Genomic DNA, 21411 nt, shown 5'->3' with positions numbered 1-21411 from the left:
GCATTTGTCATGTTTACAGCCGCTCTTTCTGCTGGGTTAAACTCATCAGTTTAGTGCAGTTCTGTTTTACTGCTGGGACACGCTCCATTATTTCTTCAGGTACAGTTGAGATATTCAGTTACAGTACATGTCCGATAGTTTGAATACGTCAGTAAGATTAAAAGGGGCAGGAAAAATGAACATTTTTATTTAATTTATCCCTTACATTCTCCAGAGTTCAGTTCACATTTTTCCCTTCCATCTCTTATCGAAATATTAATGCACCTACTTAATATATTCCCGTGCTCAGCCCTAGACTACTTGAAGGTGAGCGGAGGACACAGACTGTTGCCTGGCGTTCAGTCTATATTTTATCCTACAAGCTGCTTGTTTAGTTTGTTCTTAGTCTATTGAGTCCTTGAAGGATGGTCTACTCTAGATGATAGAAGTCTGTCTAATACTTTGAGCCAGTTATTATGGACCATTTACATATTACGCTGGGCTGTGCAGAGTATCTGAGAGGTGGATTTCATAGACCTTGGGGGATATTTATTAGGACTGGGGTTTCATAAGCTTCCAGTGTTAAGCAAAGATTTGTTCGAGTGAATTGCGTGAAGTTTATTAAAAGTGCATGCTTTTTAATTAGTTGGGAACACTTTGGTCTTTCCTAAAGCCAGAAATTGGAGTCTATACCTATTATAAGCACATAGATTTGCAGCACTTTTCATGCTGTTTTCTGGCTTTGAACATAATAAGTTTGCTGGACTGTCATTGGCCACTTCCAATTCCACTCAGCCACGTCCACTTTTCTAGGCATTTTTCAAAAGAGGCCAGAGCAAAGAAGAGTTGCAAATAGGGCGTGCACAAAAATTTGTAACATTAGGCCATAAAACTAGTTAAATTCAATAATAATCACAGGGTGCATTAGTGGATACTGAGTCCTTCCTTACTTATTCTAGATCCTTTTTAGACTAGATTGACTCCAGTTTAGGGGTGATTCAGATTTATGGGATCACTTTGAACCTCTGTGATGATTTTAACCCAATTGTACTTTAATGGATTTTTAGCAATTAATGTGACATGCATAATCGCAAGATGGTTATATTGTTGTTGTATTCAGCTGTTTTTGCTTTTGTCCATCCTTGTTATGTTTGCTGGTGTTATCGCTGCACTCTGTGCGCAGCAGTTTCTTAGCAATTGGGCTGAGATAGTCATGTGACCTTGAGCAATCAGCTGACCCTGTTCTGTGCTTGAATAGTGATTGGATAGGGTGCACAACACACTCACTTCATTATGTGAGAAGCTGATGTCCACAGATGGTGATCAACACACTGATCTCCACAGGAGTCCCACTATTCTCCTGACCTGTGGCTCAGTATATAAGAGATCCTCGTTAATATCCCGCGCTTTTTACAGACGTTTCTGAAGAAGGGTCAACGTCCATGAAATATTGGCTGTTTTTTAATTATATAATAACAAGAACCGGGTTCATTACTCATTGGAATACTGTATTGTTTTATAGGAGTTGCGCCCTTTATTTCCAAATTTTTAATAGTTTCCTTCAGTCTAACTACCATGCCCTGTTTCACACGGTTGGCATTAGTGGACAGGCAGCACCCTATCCTGTTTTACATAAGGAAGTTAAATTTCTCTACACAGTGTCAGTAGAAGGAGCTCCACTGCTTTCTCTTCTTCTCTTGTATATTGTATAGTGGTTGTGCCTGGTATAGCAGGAACTGAATGAAACTGAACTGCACTCGGGTCATATGACTGTTGAATGTGACATCATATGCCTGAATAGAGGCCATGGCGCTCACCTGACTGCCATGGCTTCTTCAAACAGATGAGCAACAAGGAACCTGAGTGATAGACCACACTGATCACATATTGATGACCCATCAATAGAGTTGGTCATTATGATAGAGGGGACAGACAATTTTTGTTAAATTGGATAGGATCGTCCCGATCTGATAGTTAGCAAAAATCGCCAAAATGTTGTCTCTTTGCTTTGAGGAGAAAGGATATGTGTGTCGGCTTAGTACTGCTGCCTTGCAGTGCTGGAGTTCTAGGTTGAATGTGACCTTGATAGGGATTTGAACCTGGGACTCCACCACTGCAAGGTAGCTAATCACACAACATTCTATGTATTTATTCTGGGCGCTCTTCCACATGGGCATCGGTTTTTGTCTTGCCTAGGGTGTTTGGACAGCTTAGTACCTGTGGTTATTTATTCTGTGTGGCACTTATTCTCTTTTATCTTATACTGCGTTATACATTGCTCTTTCCATCTGCATTAAACATTTTCCATATCCCCCATCTAAGGATAGCCTAGGCCTCTTAGGTTCCTGATGTGGGGCTACCCTTATTGGGTGATTGTTGTGCTTCTAGGCAGGGTCTGCCACACCAAAGTTGGTTATGGATAGCATTCCCATGCCCATATTTTTGTTGCGTTACTTGCTTTATTTTGTATTTTCCCCTTTTTATGATATAATTTACGCCTATAGTCGTCAATTGTGGACATTAATTACTTCTTGGTCTGATTTGTTAGTGACATCCGTGGAGGGCACCGTACTTGTGCGCTGCACAAATTTAACAATAAGAAGATCATCGTGCTAAAACTGTGATCTTGAACCACCAATGAGTTCTAACTGATCCAAGGAGCAAGGTACTTTTGGTCTTGTTTAGTGTCATTGTGCTGATTGTACCTCTAGTTCCAGACACCTTTATTTGGTGAAATATGTGATTAAGGATCGCTAATGATTTCCTAAACAAAATAACATTATAGAGAACATACATCCCTCGCACTGCTTATAGATTTGTGTTCCTGGAAATATGGCACAGCATTCTAAGCAAAGGGCCATTCAAATCAATGTCATTGTGCTTAGAAAGTTGTGTTGGACACTCAGTAACAGACATTTCTAACCTGCGCCAAATATAAATTCATGAACCTATTGCACAGCTACATAGAAAGAACTATTGAGCAACATTTCCCAACTGGGGAATATTTGGTGAACTGTTGTCTCGGGGGTTGTCTGAACATTTGTGTGTCCAAAGGGCGTAGTTTCTCCTTAAGGAGAGCACCCACAAAAGTGTGTGGAGACACCTGGGGGGTGAGTGGGTTGGGGGATGGCATTGTCTCTCTCCAAGGAGAGCACCCAGAAGGGGTGTGAGAAGACACCTGAAAAGTGAGTGAGGAGACTTATAATAATAATCTTTATATAGCGCCAACATATTCTGCAGCGCTTACAAAAACAGGGGAATACAGAATGACAAAAGTACAAAAATACAAAAACGACGGTTACATGTAGAAATCAGTTGAAGGAGACAGTAGGGGTGAGGGTCCTGCTCCAATAAGCTTACATACTACAAATAATGGGGTGATACAGAAGGTAAAGTGCTGGAGATGTGCACGGTATGGCGAGGTGGAGAGTGTGGGATGCTATACACTTAGATAATGGTCAGACTTAGGGCTCCCACCCACTGGCGATATTTTCTTTCTTGCGCTGCAAGAGCACGAGAAAACTCTCGCATTGCAGCGCAAGAAAGAGGCCGGTATAGAACCGGCATATCGCAAGTGGTTTCAATGGGGCCAGCGACAGCAGCGCTAGCCCCATTGAAAGCACAGGGAGGATGCCGCAGACTTCTGCCACAACTGTCACAGCTGTGACAGCTGTGGCAGGAGTTTCCTTCATCCCCGCGGGACCGCGGGGATGAAGGAATCCTCTGCCACAGCTGTGACAGCTGTCACAGCTATGGCAGAAGTCTTCGGCATTCTAGCCCATTGCTTTCAATGGGATCGGCATGGGATTTTTTTACCACTTATTGATGATTATCGGGGAAGGGCTTATATTTCAAGCCCTTCCCCGATAATCATTCTGCGGGGCTTGGCAGAAAGCAGTGATTTCAATGGGATCGGCAGCAGTGCTGATCCCATTGAAAGCAATGGGCTAGAATGCCGGGGACTTCTGCTACAGCTGTGACAGCTGTGGCAGAGGATTCCTTCAATTCCAGGGTCCCCGCGGGGATGAAGGAAACTCCTGCCACAGCTGTTACAGCTGTGGAAGAGGTCCCCGGCATTCTCGATCTTTTTTCAATGGGGCTAGCGCTGCTGCTGCTGGCCCCATTGAAAAGACCGGCGATATGTCAGCGTGATGCCGATATCCCGGCATCATGCCAATTTTTTTCTCGCACTGCGATGCGAGACTTTAACTTTAGTCTCGCATCGCAGTGGAGAAAATATCGCCAGTGGGTGGGAGCCCTTAAGCCGTGTGACGGCAGAAATGGTGTGACTGCAGGGAGCATGTTTTCAGGCGGAGTACAGAGGGGTTTGGTTTAGGGGATATAGCATGCCTCTCTGAAGAGGTGCATTTTTAGAGCACGCCTAAAGTTTTGTGTGTCAGAGATTGCCCGGATAGTTTTGGGTAGCGCATTCCAGAGGACTGGTGCTGCTCTGGAGAAGACTTGGAGGCAGAAAAGAGTGGTTCAGGTTAAAGGGGCACTCAGTCTGATTTTGTAAGCAGAGCAGAGGGCCCGGTCTGGGTGGTGGATTGAGATGAGGAAAGCAATGTAGGGCAGCGCAGTGCTATGGAGAACTTTGTGGATGAAGGTAATGAGTTTAAATTGGTTTCTGTATTTGACAGGCAGCCAGTTCAATGACTGGCACAGGGCAGAGGCATCCGAGTAGCGGCTGGACAGGAAGATGAGCCTGGCTGCCGCATTCAGGATGGATTGGAGAGGGGAGAGTCTGGTGCAGGGGAGTCCGATCAGCGGCGAGTTGCAATAATCGAGCTGAGAGTGGATTTGGGCAACAGTGAGCATTTTTAGCATGTCCACAGTAAGAAAAGGGCAGATTCTTGCGATGTTCTTGAAGTGCAGGTGGCATGTTTGGGCCAGAGATTGGATGTAGGGGGTAAAGGAAAGATCAGAGTCAAATATCACCCCAAGACAGCGGGCAGGCCATACACGCTCCTCTGGGTAATTTACGCAAAAAAGGAAAATAGAACAATACCCCTACAGTGCCACATATTGCATGGCAGCATTCCTGCAAATCAATGTACGGCTTTTTAACAATGATTAAAACAATGATTGGGAATAGAAAAACCAAGCCAGAAATCCATATACAGACAGCTGTTTTGGGGGTTTGCCCCTCATCAGTGTGCAATATGTTTCTGGCTTGGCTGGTGAGAGGCCTGTGACGTGGGTCAAGTGGGGTGTCGTCTCTCCTTAAGGAGAGCACCCAAAAAGTGTGTGAAGACACCTAGGTGGTGAGTGGGTTGGGGGATGGCATAGTCTCTTCCCAAGGAGAGCACCTAGAAGGGGTGTGAGAAGACACCTGAAAAGTTAGTGAGGAGACTTATAAGGTTGAAAATTTGTAACATCGATCAACTACTTTTCTCTGTTGGATAGCTTAGATAATTTAAGCATCGTTACAATTAAATCTGGATAGTTAGCTATACATTCTAGCTTGTTGTATAATTTCTTTTTCTTTATCTCCAAAAGTTTAAACTGCTCTAATATAAGAAGATAAATCCCACTGATTGACCGTCATACTTATTGGGTCGAAGGCTTTTTAAAAGGCTTTTGTTTCTGTAGCTAGGCCCTGTGCTTGGTAAAATGACTTGAGTAACCAAGTGGATCGGTGTAGCTTACTAATGAATCATGTGCAGCATTAACTGTAACAGGAGGAATGAAAAGCAGATTGTTGGTAGTTCAAGCAGCATTCAAGTCTTATTATCTCATTATATATCACATTCAAAGTCTCTTGTTTTACTTTAGTTCTGGAAATTAGTCTCTTCTTATATACGGACATCGTGTTTTTGTTTTTGCTGTTCATTTAAATAGTACAGAAAATCATTACAAGAGCTCACCTTGTCATACTCAGTATGGGATTGCAGTTTTCAAAAATTGTATTGACTTAAATTCCTTATTAGATGGTTGTATGAGTAGAAGACAAATGGCTTCAGAGTATGGAGGAGATTGGGAACTTGTCTGCAACATGACTAGTATACACTATGGATTTTTACCACTAAGGCCTCCTTCACATGACCATATGCGTTTTTACGTTTGCTCAAATGCACCATATAAATCGCATGAATAAATAATTGCCGCAATCGAGTCCCGATCTTTATTCGTGTATTTTCAACCACTCACACGGGCTGCTGCTGCATATCAGCAAAAAAAAAAAAAGCAGAAATGATGAAAAGCATTAATTGCTGTAAAATGCTCAGAATGACCAATAATGCTTAAACTGGGCCAGCTGTGTTCTTTTCCCAGCACTGTATGTTGGGTAACTCCCTTTTTTCCAGCTTCCATTGACGTCTATGGGAGCTTCCTGCGTATCTCGACAAAAGATAGGGCAAGACCTATCTTTTCATGCGATGTAAAAAATTGGCGACCGAAAACTGGTGTATGTGCTATTTTTCCTGGGGCGAATGAGTGCATTGAAATCCAATGGTTCGGATGTTTGCATTTGATCGCTGTCTGCTCTGTTTTAGTGCATTTCAGCAATTTTTACCATAACTCATCACCCAATACAATCATGGCGTGCATTAAAACACACTGTCAAACGCATTTGGAAACGCTGTAAAATGCTGCGTTGAAAATGCGTTGTTTTTAGTGATGCCTGTGTGAGAGCAGTGTATTGTACATTTCTGATGGGCATTGAAAAATACTAATGTGACAATTCGTTAAAGAGCAGAACGAATTTTCAGCTGCTTTATGAAGTTCATAAGTATGACAAGGTGACAGGTCCTCTTTAAAGTACTTTACAAGGGAACATTTGGGGGAAATCTGTAGAAACTAACTTACTATCTTTAGGGTTAAATGCCAGAAGATATATGTGGTTAGGAGTTTGTGGTTGTATAAAGTGCTTTTAAGTCTTTGTGTTTTGTGAGGAATGGTATATGGAATGTCCAGAGCACCATCCTTCTTCTTGATTGCTTATGGTCCAGAGGAGTCTGTATTGATTCTTCATGCTGGAATGGAAGGTAGTTGGAATAAAATTCCAAGGCTTCTTCTTCCCAGTCTTTAGTACTCATGAAGATGAATTTCTTAATTTCACAAATATAATTATAAATTTGCACATAGGGAAAATATTATGGTTCAATGACATTACATAATTATAGAAGTTTATGGTTTGGGTTGTAATTAGAGATGAGTGAGCATAGTCGCTAAGGGCAATTGCTCGAGCGAGCATTGCCCTTAGCGAGTACCTGCCCGCTCGAGAGACAAGGTGCGGGTGCCGGCACAGGGGAACGGTGAGTTGCGGCAGTCAGCAGGGGGGAGCAAGGGGGAGAGAGGGAGAGAGAGATCTCCCCTCCGTTCCTCCCCGCTCTCCCCCGCAGCTCCCCGCCCGCCGCCGGAATCCGAACCTTTTCTCTCGAGCGGGCAGGTACTCGCTAAGGGCAATGCTCGCGCGAGCAATTGACCTTAGCGAGTATGCTCGCTCATCTCTACTTGTAATATCAGTCACTTTTCAATACTTCCATTTTACCATCTTAAAGGTCGTATGTGATCCCTTCCTTTAAGAAAGGACTTATGAAAAAGGCAGTTGCAGATAGCATTTTGCTTTTTGTCCCAATTTTCTCCTGATGCTAGTCAATGGTGGGACGTCCTTTAATTTTTCCAAGTAGATCACCCCGTCATTTCACTAATGTGGCACATAGGAAGGGTTTTAACTGGTTTATTTTGGAGAATACATTTTCTCTTAAACATTCTTCAAAAGGGGAGAGAGCTCTTTATGCATACAACTCAAAAGTTATTTTGAAAATGGTGTCATATTTTGAGTTATAGAATATGAGGGGTCTTTACAACACGGTTAACTGGGCGGAAACAAGATATAAAAGCCAATACAGGGAAATGGCAGGAGAAAATTTCTCAGAACAACATGTATTTTTCTATAAAATGTACTTTAAAGCAAATGAGTGTAAAGGGTAGGCTTGAGTCTGAACCAGTCTACAGGCTGGAGCTGTAGTGAAGGCTCTGGTCTACGAGATTCAGTGCAGTTCAGCAGAATATGTGATGTTATGTGATCATTCAATCAGCTGCTGATTCATCCTGCATGCTGAGAGGGGGAGACAAAGGCAGAACTACAGGTGAAAACTGATAAGCAGCCAATTTGTTTGCCTATATATAATAAAAGTCTTGACAACTGCTGTGATTCTATGACTGATCCTTACACAAGGAAATGTATTTTAATGACAGATACTCTTTAAACAAGTAGTTCTAATAACTAATGATAGCCTGACACTTCCTGTCCTCTTCAGATCACTTCTCAGCACTTACCTCATGATCATCACAGGCAGGATTACAATGAAAGATAACACCTATATATAAATAGCAATGGATTCAGCATTTACAATAAGTGATGATGACAGATCTCCTCCTTCACATCCCAGCACACTGACCTCTGCATAGGTCGCAGAACATGCCTAAAACAGTTTCCCATACAAATCATTGAATCCCCACCAGTCCATTGTGTCTGTGGTCCATGAGGCTGCTCTACCGAACAGGAAGTGTCAGACTTATTAGCCTTAGTGAACAGAGGGAAAACTGCAAAATATTAGGATTTTTTAAAATATATTCACATAGAAAAGGAACAAATAACTCACGAACTATTTTTAAAAAATACGTTTCATATAAAAACTTCACTGGGAAGTTCCCTTAAAACATAACTTTTATTTCACAGACATATAATATAATGGGCTAATAATGCCAAGTCAAAAGCACAGAAAAAGCTGTTTATCAGCAAATAGTAGGTCGGCCCTGACCATGTATAGTTTGGTATATTTTAGGGATTATTCATACATCCGTATATCGGCTGGGTTTTCACGCCCGGCCGATATATGGTGTCCCTTTCTGCAGGTGGAGGAGGTGGTCCGGGCTGGACCGGGAGCAATGCACTGAGCTCCCGCCTCCTCTCCACCCTCTCTCCGCCCCTCGCCACTATTTGCAATGGGAGGGGGCGAGACGGACAGAACTTAGCTCCGCACCCGTTCCGCCCTCCCATTGCAAACAGTGGTGAGGGGGCAGGGAGAGGGCAAAAAGGGGGCGGGAGCTCAGTGCACTGTTCCCAGTCCAGCCCGGACCACCTCCTCCACCTGCAGAAAGGGACACCATATATCGGCCGGGCGTGAAAACCCAGCCGATATATGGATGTATGAATAAGCCCTTGGGCCACAGGCCCTAAAATAACACCACTATCTCAGCAGAAGAATCAATATAGAAGCTCAAGTTGAGAACATGGTCAGTAGATTTTTTTTGACCCAGTAGATATATGAGATCTAGTTGTTTTTTTCCCACAAACTGAAATTAGGCATTCTTTCATTTTCCTTCCCACATACACAGAGTGATAGACATGGATGGTGGCTATCCTACAATAGTTAAATACATTTGCTGGGACTTCAAATAGGTCACACAAATATGTCCATCATATGAAAGACTAGCAGCCATTTAAAAGAACCCAAGAGATGATCTCAGACTGAGTGAAATACTTGTATCTCACTACACTCAGTATTAAATGGGTTGCTAGCCTTCAAGTGAATATACACTTTGGTAGTTCACCACAATATGGCAGCCCCAGAGGGATGTCAGGATTAACCCACATTCGCTCTCAGCTGTCTATTCAGGCTGTGGTCATTAGCCGCACTTCTAGCAGAAGAGGCTTTGAGCAAGTCTCTCTATACTGACTTGAATTCTAACATTTGGACTTTTCAGCCCAAAATGAACAAATAACTCACCAACTATTTTTAAAAGATAATAGCTCAACTTGTTTCTACTGTTAAAGTTTCCTCAGAAGATAAAATTTGGCACACTGTGATGGAAAGCATGGCAAATCAGCAAAGAAAAAGTGCTGTTTAAATTTACTGCCAGTCCTGATGGTAGACTGGTAGCAAAGCAACTGATGAATGCAAGTAAGATAAAAACACTACCAGCCCTAATGGTGGACTGGTAGAAGAGCTACTCATGAGTGCAGGTAAGATGAAAACACCACCAGCCCTGATAGTCACATGGAAAATGAACAAATAATTTGCCGACAATTAAAAAAAAAAAGTTTAACATAAAAACTTGATTTAAACAATAGGTTATTTTCTGGTGACCTATGGAAAAACAAAACTAGACAATCTCACAACCACCAGATACAATCAATCCTCATCGCCAAGAACTAAATGGAGGGAATGATAGAATTGATAATGGATGATTCTTCAAAGAGAAAATCTTCCAGCACTCAAAAATAAATATATAAAACTTCAAGACCAACTGATTATTTAAAATTAATTTATTATGCAGTCAACCTCCTGTATATATAAGTGGGCTAGTATTACCTTGGTTACTTATTTCTCTCCAGACTCATTTTTCTCAAATGGTCATATAATCTCAATTCTGACCAGCTCAGATTTACTTGGGATTATGGATTCATTTTCTAGTAAATTTTTCAGTTTGTGTGATACTGTTACATGGATCTATAACAGAAACTTCCTGGATGGGAACACAGAATCACCTATCACAGTTAATGATGGTGATCACACACTGCTGTCACACAGTTATAATGGAGATAATCACAGCTCATCCTCCTGACTGTATACCTATGGGCTGTAGCTTATTTAGGTGAATATAAAAACTAATGATAATTAAACTGCTACCCCCAGCAGGTAAAAATAGTAAAGCCTCAGTAAATGCTAGGCTGATGCATCATAAGATAGATGTGAGACTGGAAATAAAAAATCTCAGCCTCAAGATGGAACCTGATAAGCATCAGACAGAAAGTTGCACTGCATGGAGTTCACTGCAATACACAGAAGAGATGTGCAGAGAATTACAGCAATCAGATAAAGGGGTAAAATGTGATTGTTCCCAGCAAGAGAAACCACGTAATCTTGTAGATATAATACCTTTTAATGGCTAACAAAAATACATGATGTTAATGTGAGCTTCCGAACCTACACAGGGCTCTTCTTCAGACTTAAATGAAACAAATCTGAAGAGGCATGCATATTTATGCATGCATACTTATGACAAGGCACAGACATGGATGTGATAGGTTTGCATTTAAAAGAATACTACCACCGAAATACAAATATCTTTAAAAAGTCACTGATAAGGGAGTAGAGGTTTTATGGTCCCTGAATTAGTGTTGAGGGGAAGTGGGGGTCACCAGGCCAGCAGTGTTATCTGTGCTACAGATTTCTTATACCTCCCCCTCACGCATAAATCCTCGCAAATAATTTAGCCCTCTATTGAAAGTGTCAAAAAAACGTCATAAATTTATATTCCCAAATTCTTTTACGGCTTTGTGAAATTGCCTTTCAGTATCATAACTTTCATATCTTCTATGTCGTGTCCGTGACTAGAGAAGTGCTTGGCCACAGGTAATTCCGTCTTTTTCTGTTTAATCGTGTGGTGGTGAGATCTCAGCCTCGCTCTGTTTTTGTCCTGTTTCTCCAACATAAAGGCCACCAACAGGACATTTACTACACAGGATCATGGGAAAATGTGTTTTAGCCGCAGTTGGTATTTAACTTTTATTGCATCTTAAAGAAAAATAACATGTTGTAGCAGAAGATAAAAAAGAGGAACACTCTTTCAAGTTTCAAGCTGTACAGTCTTGGCTCTTACTTTTAGTAAAGTTCCTAGTTGCTGCTCCGAAACTAAAAAGTACTGGCTACACAATATCTCCTCTTTTCTACATCATATAAGTAGTCATTTGTGAATGCATGTAGATATATATGTCCAATTAGGATAAGCTACGGACACAGCAGTCATGTGATAATATATGGTACGGCTGGGCTGTAGACAAGAGGAAATGTATAACAGTTACTGTCTACATGCTGATTGGTAAATATATACAAAGTTTTTTGTGCATAAGATTTCTAAAAATGCTACTTCATTTTATATACAAATGTCTACAATTCATGTTCATATAATACACAATGTAAATGGCCTATATAGTAAACCATGTACATTTATTTTACAATGCAGAAGGCCTTGGAGGCGGCACTGAAGGAAAATGTTGCATTAGCCAAAGAGTATCAAACGCTGCAAACCAGCTATCTGGATGAAAAAGACAAGCTGATGATCAACTACGAGAGCAGGATAAAAATGGAGGCGACAATGAGAGATTATTTACAGGTAATTTTAAAGGGAAGAGATTCCTAACACACTATTATGTAAATGATGTATACTTCATTATGGAATTACATAGTAGACTGTTTTATGACATTAAGGCCTCCTTCCCACGAGCGTGACGGGCTCCGCAGCGTAATATTCCGCTGTGAAGCCCGTCACGGCGCCCCCCAGAGCCCCTATACTTACCTGCGGGAGATAGCGTGAAATCGCTTCCCCGCCCACCACCGCCGCGTCACCGCTCGTCACCGCTCGTCACCGCCCACCGCTCTCGCGTCACCAGCCGTGTCACGTGACGCGGCCGGACCGCGTCATTTGGCGTCATATGACGCTCGGCGGTGGGCGGGAAAGCGTTTTTTCACGCTATCTCCCGCTGGTTACAGCGGGAGATAGCGTGAATGGACGGCTTCCATTGACTGCAATGGAAGCCGTCAGTGCGTACAGCCCGTCCTCACCCGCAGAAAATAGAGCATGCTGCGGGTGAGGACGGGAGAAATCGCGGTGCGTAATTCCGCGGTGGAATTACGCATCGTGAGCATGGAGCTATTAGGTTCAATAGAACCTAATAGCTGCGTGCAACGCAGCGGATTTTCGCCGCGTATTACGCGGCGGAAATCCGTTCGTGGGAAGGAGGCCTTAGTGTGGGCCTGTGCCATGCTATACTCCGCGTTAAATATCACCCATATTAGACCTGGCAATGGGTCACGAGACTGTCCACAACAGAGGAGACTGCGCGATCCCCACACACTCCCCTCTGGAATAACCCCAAACTGCCACACTTCCAGCGCTTCCCGGAGTCCGCCTTCTGGAGATGCCGGGGCGTCAATGTCCTCTCTGACATAGTCAGCGAGGGCAAGTTTTGCACCTTTATGCAGCTACGGATAGCCCACGGCCTGCCCGAAAACTCCTACTTTAGGTATTATCAACTGCGAGATGTAACCAGGGCTTAGTTTGGAGGTTTATCTATCCCACTATCCATGACACGACTGGAGAGCCTGGCGCAGATGTGCAATCTTGTCAAACCGCTGTCGAGTTTTTATGCCCATACAGTGCAACACCTGGCCCCGCTAGGCGAAAGGGCCGTACAGAGATGGGGGGGGGGGGGGACATCCCTGACCTGACCTCAGGGAAGGATGAGGATATATTGGGTGGTTCTGGTCCCCCCCTGGTTAGCGCTAGAGACAAGCTCATCCAAGTTAAATTTCTGCACCGCATATATTATACCCCCTCCAGGTTGTGCACTATGGGCCTGCTCCCTACTGCAACGTGCCCACGATGTTTGGTGGCGGATGGGACAGTCATGCATGTGTTCTGGGAGTGCACGGTCCTACAGGAATATTGGAGAGACGTGCTTGTCTTCATGGAAACGCATCTAGGGGCACCGAGGATCATGCATCCTGGAACGTGCCTCTTTGGGCTTGTGGGAGACCTGCCGGTGGCCGCAGCAACACGTACATTATACAAGCTGCTACTCTTCTATGCAAAAAAAGTGATTCTACTTAATTGGAAACACCCTGGGAGGCCGACTAGGAGCGCATGGGTCCGGGTCGTTAATGCTGAAATCCCAATGTACAAATTGACATACATGGCCAGGGGGTGCCCTGAAAAATTCGACAAGATTTGGGATAGCTGGGTGAGTTGCCCCACGACCGTGTCGGGAGAGCCAAGCCAGGTGGTAGGGGGGGAGTGAGGGAGAGAGAAGGATAGAAAGAGAGACACCTGTTAAATCTGCTTTCTACGATAAAACCCTATGCTCAGAAAACTATTTTTTTCTCCTCTATTCCCACAGTTCTTCTTAAGTGAGTCGCGCCAAGGGGTTGGGGGAGAGGGGGGGTCTAAGTTTAAGTTTTTGCTTTCTCTCCTGATTGATCACAGCTGATCTATTCAAGGTTAAACTACTGTTTAGCCATAACTGATAAAGTTAAGAGTTTAAAGGGTTAAAGGGGGAGTGGGGGGGGGGGGTGAAAGAAATAAAAAGTACTAGCCAGGTATAGCATTCCAAGAAGAAATATGTGTATGTACGCAGGCGAAGGTTATCTCTACCCTGTTTTTCATGCAATGTACTGTCAGGGTAATAAAATATTCTAAGTACAGCACCAATCAGGCCCACCCCACTTGCCCGCTGCCGGCGATAAGAAGAAAACACCACACGGAGGTCTGGTATAGTTTCTCACACGGGACATGGCTCTCGGCTGTGCTTTATTACAGATTACATGAGATCTTATACCCTTTGTCCCATCACCAACAAGGGGTGATGGGCTTATAACCATATATGGGCAGTCCGGATTTTTGGCCTAAGACAGTGAAAGTTATGTACATTTGAACATCTTGATATCTTGTTCCAGCGCTTCTGGGAAAACAGCCAAGTACACGCGGCCTTGTGTCTGGTTCCGTATCTTCTCTGAATTTCTAGAACATCTCTCTCAGCCTTCTAAAGCCTTGGAATATCTGATGTAAGGCGACATATAAGTTTTTTCTCATTTGGAATTGAATAAAACTTGCATATAGGTATAAAAGTATAAAGAACATATGGCAATATATATATATATACCCTCACAAACCCCCCTAAAAAACTTAATATGGAGATCAAGCATCAGACTTTGCACTCTTCCTCGGTCGTCTCTCCCTTGCGTCAGGGTTTCTCCACTGCCTGTAAGTCCCTACTCCTAAAAGGGAGGGATCCCTACCTCACCTCAGAAGGAGGCCATGGATTCCCTGGGCTTATTTCCGGGCATCCATACCCTCTATCTGTACGAGTTAACACCCCGCAGGGTGTGCCCTCGCCGGAACCTAAGGTCTTCTGCACTTTCCCTAGGCAAATGGGAAGTCCACTGACAGTCCATCTTATGAGACCGGGGCGGCGCAGTACTAGTCCATTTCTCCATTCTTCTGGTAACGTACCTGGTTGGCATTATCGGAACTGGCTCTTCATCTTTTTCAAACAAGGGAAATTTTGGTCACCATTAAAGGGATAATACACAAACAGGAAATTACATACCCCACCTCTTTCTGCTAAAATCATATCCACGGCTACTCTAGGGCCATGGATGCAGTGGGCCCTAACTGGTCAGCTAACCCTTGCAAAGCATCTCTGGTGTAGTTTACAAACCTCTGCTGATTGTAATAGATATAATTCATTCAATCTACATTATTATTAACAGTGACAGGAGCAAATAAGGACTCAAAACCTGCTTTAACCTGATTTCTAGAATTAAATTCATCTGGCACCCCCCTTGGCACTCCTATTACATCTATGTGTACATGTGGATCAAAGTTACCACCTGGAGTCTCAACTTCTCTCTTAGCACGATGCGGTGTTGGATTCTCACCCTCATATTGCTCATATTGCACATTTGATTGTATTAATTTGTTCTGAAACAGGGGGCTAGTGTACAGTAGTCAAAGGTGTGTGTTAGAGGAATTGTACCACATTATAGCATGTAAAGGATATGCAGGATCATTAGTTTTTTCAGTGCGAAGTGTGGATCCAAGTGGGCTTTCCTTCAAGCTTGACTGCAGTTGGGGTGGTAAGCAACATCTGGTAAGGACCTTTAAACCGGGTCTCTCTCTCAAACTTTTTCACATAGACCCTGTCACCTGGTTTCAGATTGTGACACTCATCTGTAGGACCTGGGAGAAAAGCAGAGACTACAGAATGCATTATTGACAATTCCTTGGGGAGGCCTATGACAAAATTAACAAGAAAATCATTCCCCAAACTCGGCTACTGTGGCATGTACCCTCCTGGGAAAAGAAAAACTAATAGAAGACACTCAATTCAAAATTTACCCATTTTCTTTATTGCATTTTTGTATCTACTTTCCCACAACTCCGCGGATGGTAGGGTGTGTGAAAAGCCTGGAATGTACCCAAAACAGACATGATGTGTTGTATTATTTCACCTGTGAAGTGTGTACCTTTGTTTGACTCAATCACTTCCGGTACCCCGTATCTGCAGATTACCTCATTCATGAGCTTCCGTGCGGTTACCTGCTTATTTACTTTGGTAACAGGGTAGGTCTCCAACCTGAAAAGAAATCAACAACAAGCACATAATCATGCTTCCCAACAAGTGGGAGCTGAGTGTAGCCAATTTGCAATCCCTGAAATGGGTAGAGTGGTCTAGGCAAGTGTGGTGTGGCAAATTTACTTCTGCCCTGTTGCTTACGGCAAAGATCATGCAAAATTGGACAAATGATGCAGCAGCTACAGAAAACCAAAGAGCCACCCGTCCTCGTTCAAGCGTCGACATCATTACTGCTTTGAGAGGTGCATCTTTCCGTGCGTCAGCTGGGCCATCATGGGGCACAGGGATCGTGGTGGGCAAGTGCTGTTGACTGTTTGCCATACGCCGTCCCTTTTTAGTCCATTTGTAGTTTTAGTCAAAGTCCAAAGTTATAATCAAAGTCCAAGTTCATATCAAAGTCCAAGTGTAGTCAAAATCCAAAGTTATTATCAAATTCTTCTTTCTTCCACGGCTTGAGGGCCGCTGCTTTTGCTGTGTGGTCTGTGATGGCGTTGCCTCTTGCTTCTCTGGTGTAGGAATTGGTGTGAGCTTTCCACCTTGTCAGGTAGAAGTAGGGTCTCCATGAGACTGCACCGCTGCATCATTCTTAATTGGCTGTCCTGCTGAGGTAAAAAAACTGTCTGGCCTTCCATGTTGGGCCGTAATCATGAGCTATGCCAAATGCATACCGGGAGTCAGTGTAAATGGTTGCCGTCTTACCTGTGGCCACTCCACACGCCTCCGTGAGTGCTTTTAGTTCCGCTTCTTGTACTGCGACATGCGGAGACATTCTGCTTTTAGGACATCTTGTTGTGTAACCACTGCATATCCAGTGTGGAGTCGTCAATCACCCTGGGTGCCATCTATAAAAAACAACTCAAAATATGCATTATTAACAAGGGCTTTCAGTAACTCTTTTAAAACTTAAATTTTCTTGTTGCATCACTGCTAGACAATCAGGCTGGTATTCTATTTCAAAAAGATCAGAACCTTGTTGCAAAAAATTAAAAAATTAAAAAATGGCTTGCAAAAAATTTAAAAATGGCTGAATTTAAAAATGGCTGACTTGCAATACCTAGATCACCTATGCCTTCTCCTCCCCCCCTTTAAACCAGGGTACTCAATTGGAACAATAGTACCCGGTTTAAGGTAGTATAACATTGTAAAAAGATTTGATGGATGCAGATAAGGCCTGTAAAATGTTAGCACCAATAACAGACATGAGTTACAGCTGGGAAGAATAATCTACAAAACATCTATTCATATTTGAAATGTGATATCCCTTTAAGCAAATTCATTATTAGTCTGTTCCTGCATGCAATGTCTTATCAAAATTTGAGACGGGAGACAAAACAAAACAAAACAAAAACTTTTACTAGCTGCTCAAGCTCCTCACCCCTCCCTTGGACAAGAGGGATGAAACATTACGTACTATTACATCATCTAGCTCCACCCCTTCGATATTGGCTCCGTGCGTCCGTCTTCTCAGCTCCATTTCAGCGTAACAGTCCACACGTCCACATCTCAACCAAGCAAAGTCCCATGCATGGGGTGGACTTTTATCTCCAGTCATTATCCACATCACACATTCCACCACAGCTTGAACACGGGTCACTAACTCTCATCCATCCATGCTCTCAAGTCTGCTCCGTCACCCCCCTTGGAGGTGTACCAGTACATACAGATGCACGGACAAAAAAAATTTGACAAACATACATACATCAGCTGAAAAACACCGAGGTGAGTGCTATGATCTTATAAAGTACATGATTCTATTGAGATGAGATTGTGAATGAGCGCTATCTTTGACAAATTATGTGAAAAAGTTTGCTGAGTGACTGAAATATTCTATATTTCTTATCTACTGAAGCTATTATATGCTGTATTAAACGCTGAAGTATTTTAGAATCTCTGGGTATTTTTCAACCCCCCTGCCTTTCTTTCTCTGTATTTCTCTGTATTTGACCCTGAACAAAAAGTGAAGTCTGAAAGCCCCCACCTTTTTAAAACAAACTGTTATCTCTCCGCGAATATGAAACACAGACTGAATTGTTTAGCTTAAACTATTGCCTGCATTTTGAAATCATAATTACAGCGCAACATGTTCTTCATTTTCAACCCCTGTATAAGTAAGAATATAACTTAGAAATTGCTATATTTCCCTGCCTACTAAGACAGTATAACTAATTAAATTCATTTCAATTCATTGTAAGCAAGCAAAGATATTAACCAAGGTTGTTATTGCATTTTCTCTCTCGCTGTTATCTTCCGACCTTGAAAACTAGACAGACTGAACACAAGCTCGCAGCTACATGTCAACAATCTTTCTCATCTAAAAGCAAGCTCAGTTAACTATTTGCACATACAGTATATACATATATGTATATATACACACATATATATCCATATCTATTATCTATCTTGTATTATACACATTTTTCTCCTTTCTTTCTGCCAACAAATCACATGCATTGTAACTTTCTTATCGACTTGCCTGTTCCTTATACTTCTTCTCCCCTACCTAACTGCCAATATAACCTTCAATAGACACTCTCCTGACGCCCTCTTGATCACTTACTGTACTTTTCAACATTTCACTTACGGATACTTTCTTAAACAAATAATGTGTACATACTTTCTCTGACTGTCTCTCTCTCTCCTCTCCAGCACTTTCTAGCAAACCTTGGTCTTTCAAGGCACCTCTCGGTCCTAAAGACCTCCTCCCAGACACCATTTTGTAATCTGCCGTGCGGGTCGGTGTCACACATTTTCATTAGAGTTTTCTTACATTCTACAAATTCATCCACACGGCGGCAGCCCTTGAGGGGCTCTATCTTCTTTAATAAGGTCTTACGCATATTACAACAACAACAATAATAATAATAACACGCTCCATAGAATGCATCCCTCTTAATTTTCAAATTGTCAGCCCCTTATATACCGGCAAGACAACCGAGGGTCCCTTCTCCTTATGGAACCAGCCCCATAAAATGCATCTCTCTGAAATAAAATCGTTAGCCCCATATATAAGGCAAACCGACCGAGAGTCCCTTCTCTTATGAAGCCTATCTCACAAAATGCATCCCTCTCTGCTAAACCATTAACAACTAACTAAACTAAACTGAGGGTCCCTTCTCTTGTGACATTAAATGAAAAGAAAGAGAGAAAAAAAAAAAACTTCTGCAGATACAACAATCTCCACTATCGCTAAAACGCTACGGACTTCAACAACAAATAGACTACAGACTAGTTTCTGGGTGACCGATTGGTGCGCATATCACGGTCAGTGGTCCATGACGGCAAACCCGGAGCCCACACGAGTTACCGTGTAGAACTCTTAACCCAACCCGTCCGGTCACAAACCACAGATAGTCAGTCCTGCTGCAAGACTTCGCAGTGTAAAACACAACATAAATATATGCTGGCCTTACCTGGAGTTCTGTGAGTTGATCAGGTTCGGTTTGCAACAGGACGGCTTCCCCGTGGCGTGGATCCGGGTGAAATGCGTTGTAGGCTCTGGCTTTGTCGCCCCAGTTGGTTGCGCCATTTATCAGGGTAATAAAATATTCTAAGTACAGCACCAATCAGGCCCACCCCACTTGCCCGCTGCCGGCGATAAGAAGAAAACACCACACGGAGGTCTGGTATAGTTTCTCACACGGGACATGGCTCTCGGCTGTGCTTTATTACAGATTACATGAGATCTTATACCCTTTGTCCCATCACCAACAAGGGGTGATGGGCTTATAACCATATATGGGCAGTCCGGATTTTTGGCCTAAGACAGTGAAAGTTATGTACATTTGAACATCTTGATATCTTGTTCCAGCGCTTCTGGGAAAACAGCCAAGTACACGCGGCCTTGTGTCTGGTTCCGTATCTTCTCTGAATTTCTAGAACATCTCTCTCAGCCTTCTAAAGCCTTGGAATATCTGATGTAAGGCGACATATAAGTTTTTTCTCATTTGGAATTGAATAAAACTTGCATATAGGTATAAAAGTATAAAGAACATATGGCAATATATATATATATATATACCCTCACAGTACTATCTGCTGAATCTGACACCTGCGGTGCCAGTTATCCGTGTTTATATGCTTGTTAATTTCTGGCTAAATAAAATTCCTTGAAAAAAAATAAATCACCCATATTCTGAGGTGGACTAATTACATAAACATTTTACCCATTGAAAGCATACTCAGTCATTATAACTATTCAGCATAAAGTATTATAAATCATTCTACCCAGTTATCCTTCACTGTACAATTTCCTACTTTAAAATGGACGGACTAAGTCTTGTGTGGGCAATAAGCAATAATGTGCCCTTGCCAGCCATTTGTGACATGATACACTTTGTCTCGCGTTGCAAAAAGTTATTTATCTTATTTAATTTCCTTAACCCATTAAGGACCAAGCTCGGTAAATATACGGCGCCTGGTCCCGGGCTTAAAGCACCGACGATAGTAAAATTATAGCGGGGATTCAAGCCTCCTGTCTCTGCAATCAATCAGAGGCAGGACAGGTTGTCAGCTGCTAGTCACAGCTGATAACCCGGAGGAGAAGGCAGGAGGGGTTTTTAACCCTTTCTGCCTTTTCCCTTCCCGAGTACACAGCACTCAAGGAGCGCTGTGTACTGAAAAGTGCAAGTGGAAGTAACTTCCACTATGACAGCCGAAGGGTCATGTGACCGCAGGGATTCCCTGCTACAGTAGAGCTACAGGGTCCCAGAGCACCCTGATTAGCTCTGCCATGACTAGTGGCACTACAGGGGATGTTTTCCTGTAACTGGGGCTCCTATGGACGCCCCAGCTACAGTGGAAAAGTGTCAAATAAAAAAAACAAAAAACATGTGACTGTCCCCCAGAGATCTTATATGACGTCATGGAGGACATTGATAGTAAAAAAACATAATTACATACATAAGTAAATAAAAATTACAGAATAAACAGCAATATATACATAAGAAAGAAAATAACCCCAAACTGTTGCCATATGCACCCTGTAATCAAAAGCCATACATATTATATATCAAACCGTCCAAAACAAATAGAGGAACCCATTGCAGTACTTTATTTTAGCATAAATTTACTAATTTTTAAAAACATAACTATAAATGTTGAAAAAAATCATTTTTTAGCTCCTTGCCCACAATAAAACGGAAAAAAAAGTCAGTGAAAAAGATACCGGTATTTAAAAAATCGTCCTATATGTCACGGAAAGAAAAAACACAGCAAGAACAAGTTTGGTAGCTAAAGGGAAAAAAATAGGGGAGTAAAACTACCACATGGTTAAAATCCCTAAAAAG

General features: G+C 42.6%; 1 protein-coding gene across 2 annotated transcripts in view; it reads left to right on the top strand.

The window, feature by feature from the left end:
- The window catches only part of CCDC178 (coiled-coil domain containing 178), a 371972-nt gene that overhangs the window by 227603 nt on the left and 122958 nt on the right, over positions 1 to 21411 (top strand). For both annotated transcript variants that reach the window (XM_066578043.1, XM_066578044.1), the window contains one exon: positions 11956 to 12105. In XM_066578043.1, coding sequence (XP_066434140.1) covers positions 11956 to 12105 — 150 coding nt within the window. The remainder of the gene's footprint in view (positions 1 to 11955; positions 12106 to 21411) is intronic.

The sequence above is a fragment of the Eleutherodactylus coqui genome, chromosome 9, assembly GCF_035609145.1.
Source record: "Eleutherodactylus coqui strain aEleCoq1 chromosome 9, aEleCoq1.hap1, whole genome shotgun sequence".
Classification (NCBI taxonomy): domain Eukaryota; kingdom Metazoa; phylum Chordata; class Amphibia; order Anura; family Eleutherodactylidae; genus Eleutherodactylus; species Eleutherodactylus coqui.
The sequence above is the reverse complement of the archived record's forward strand: the minus strand, read 5'-3'. Positions and strand labels throughout refer to the sequence as shown.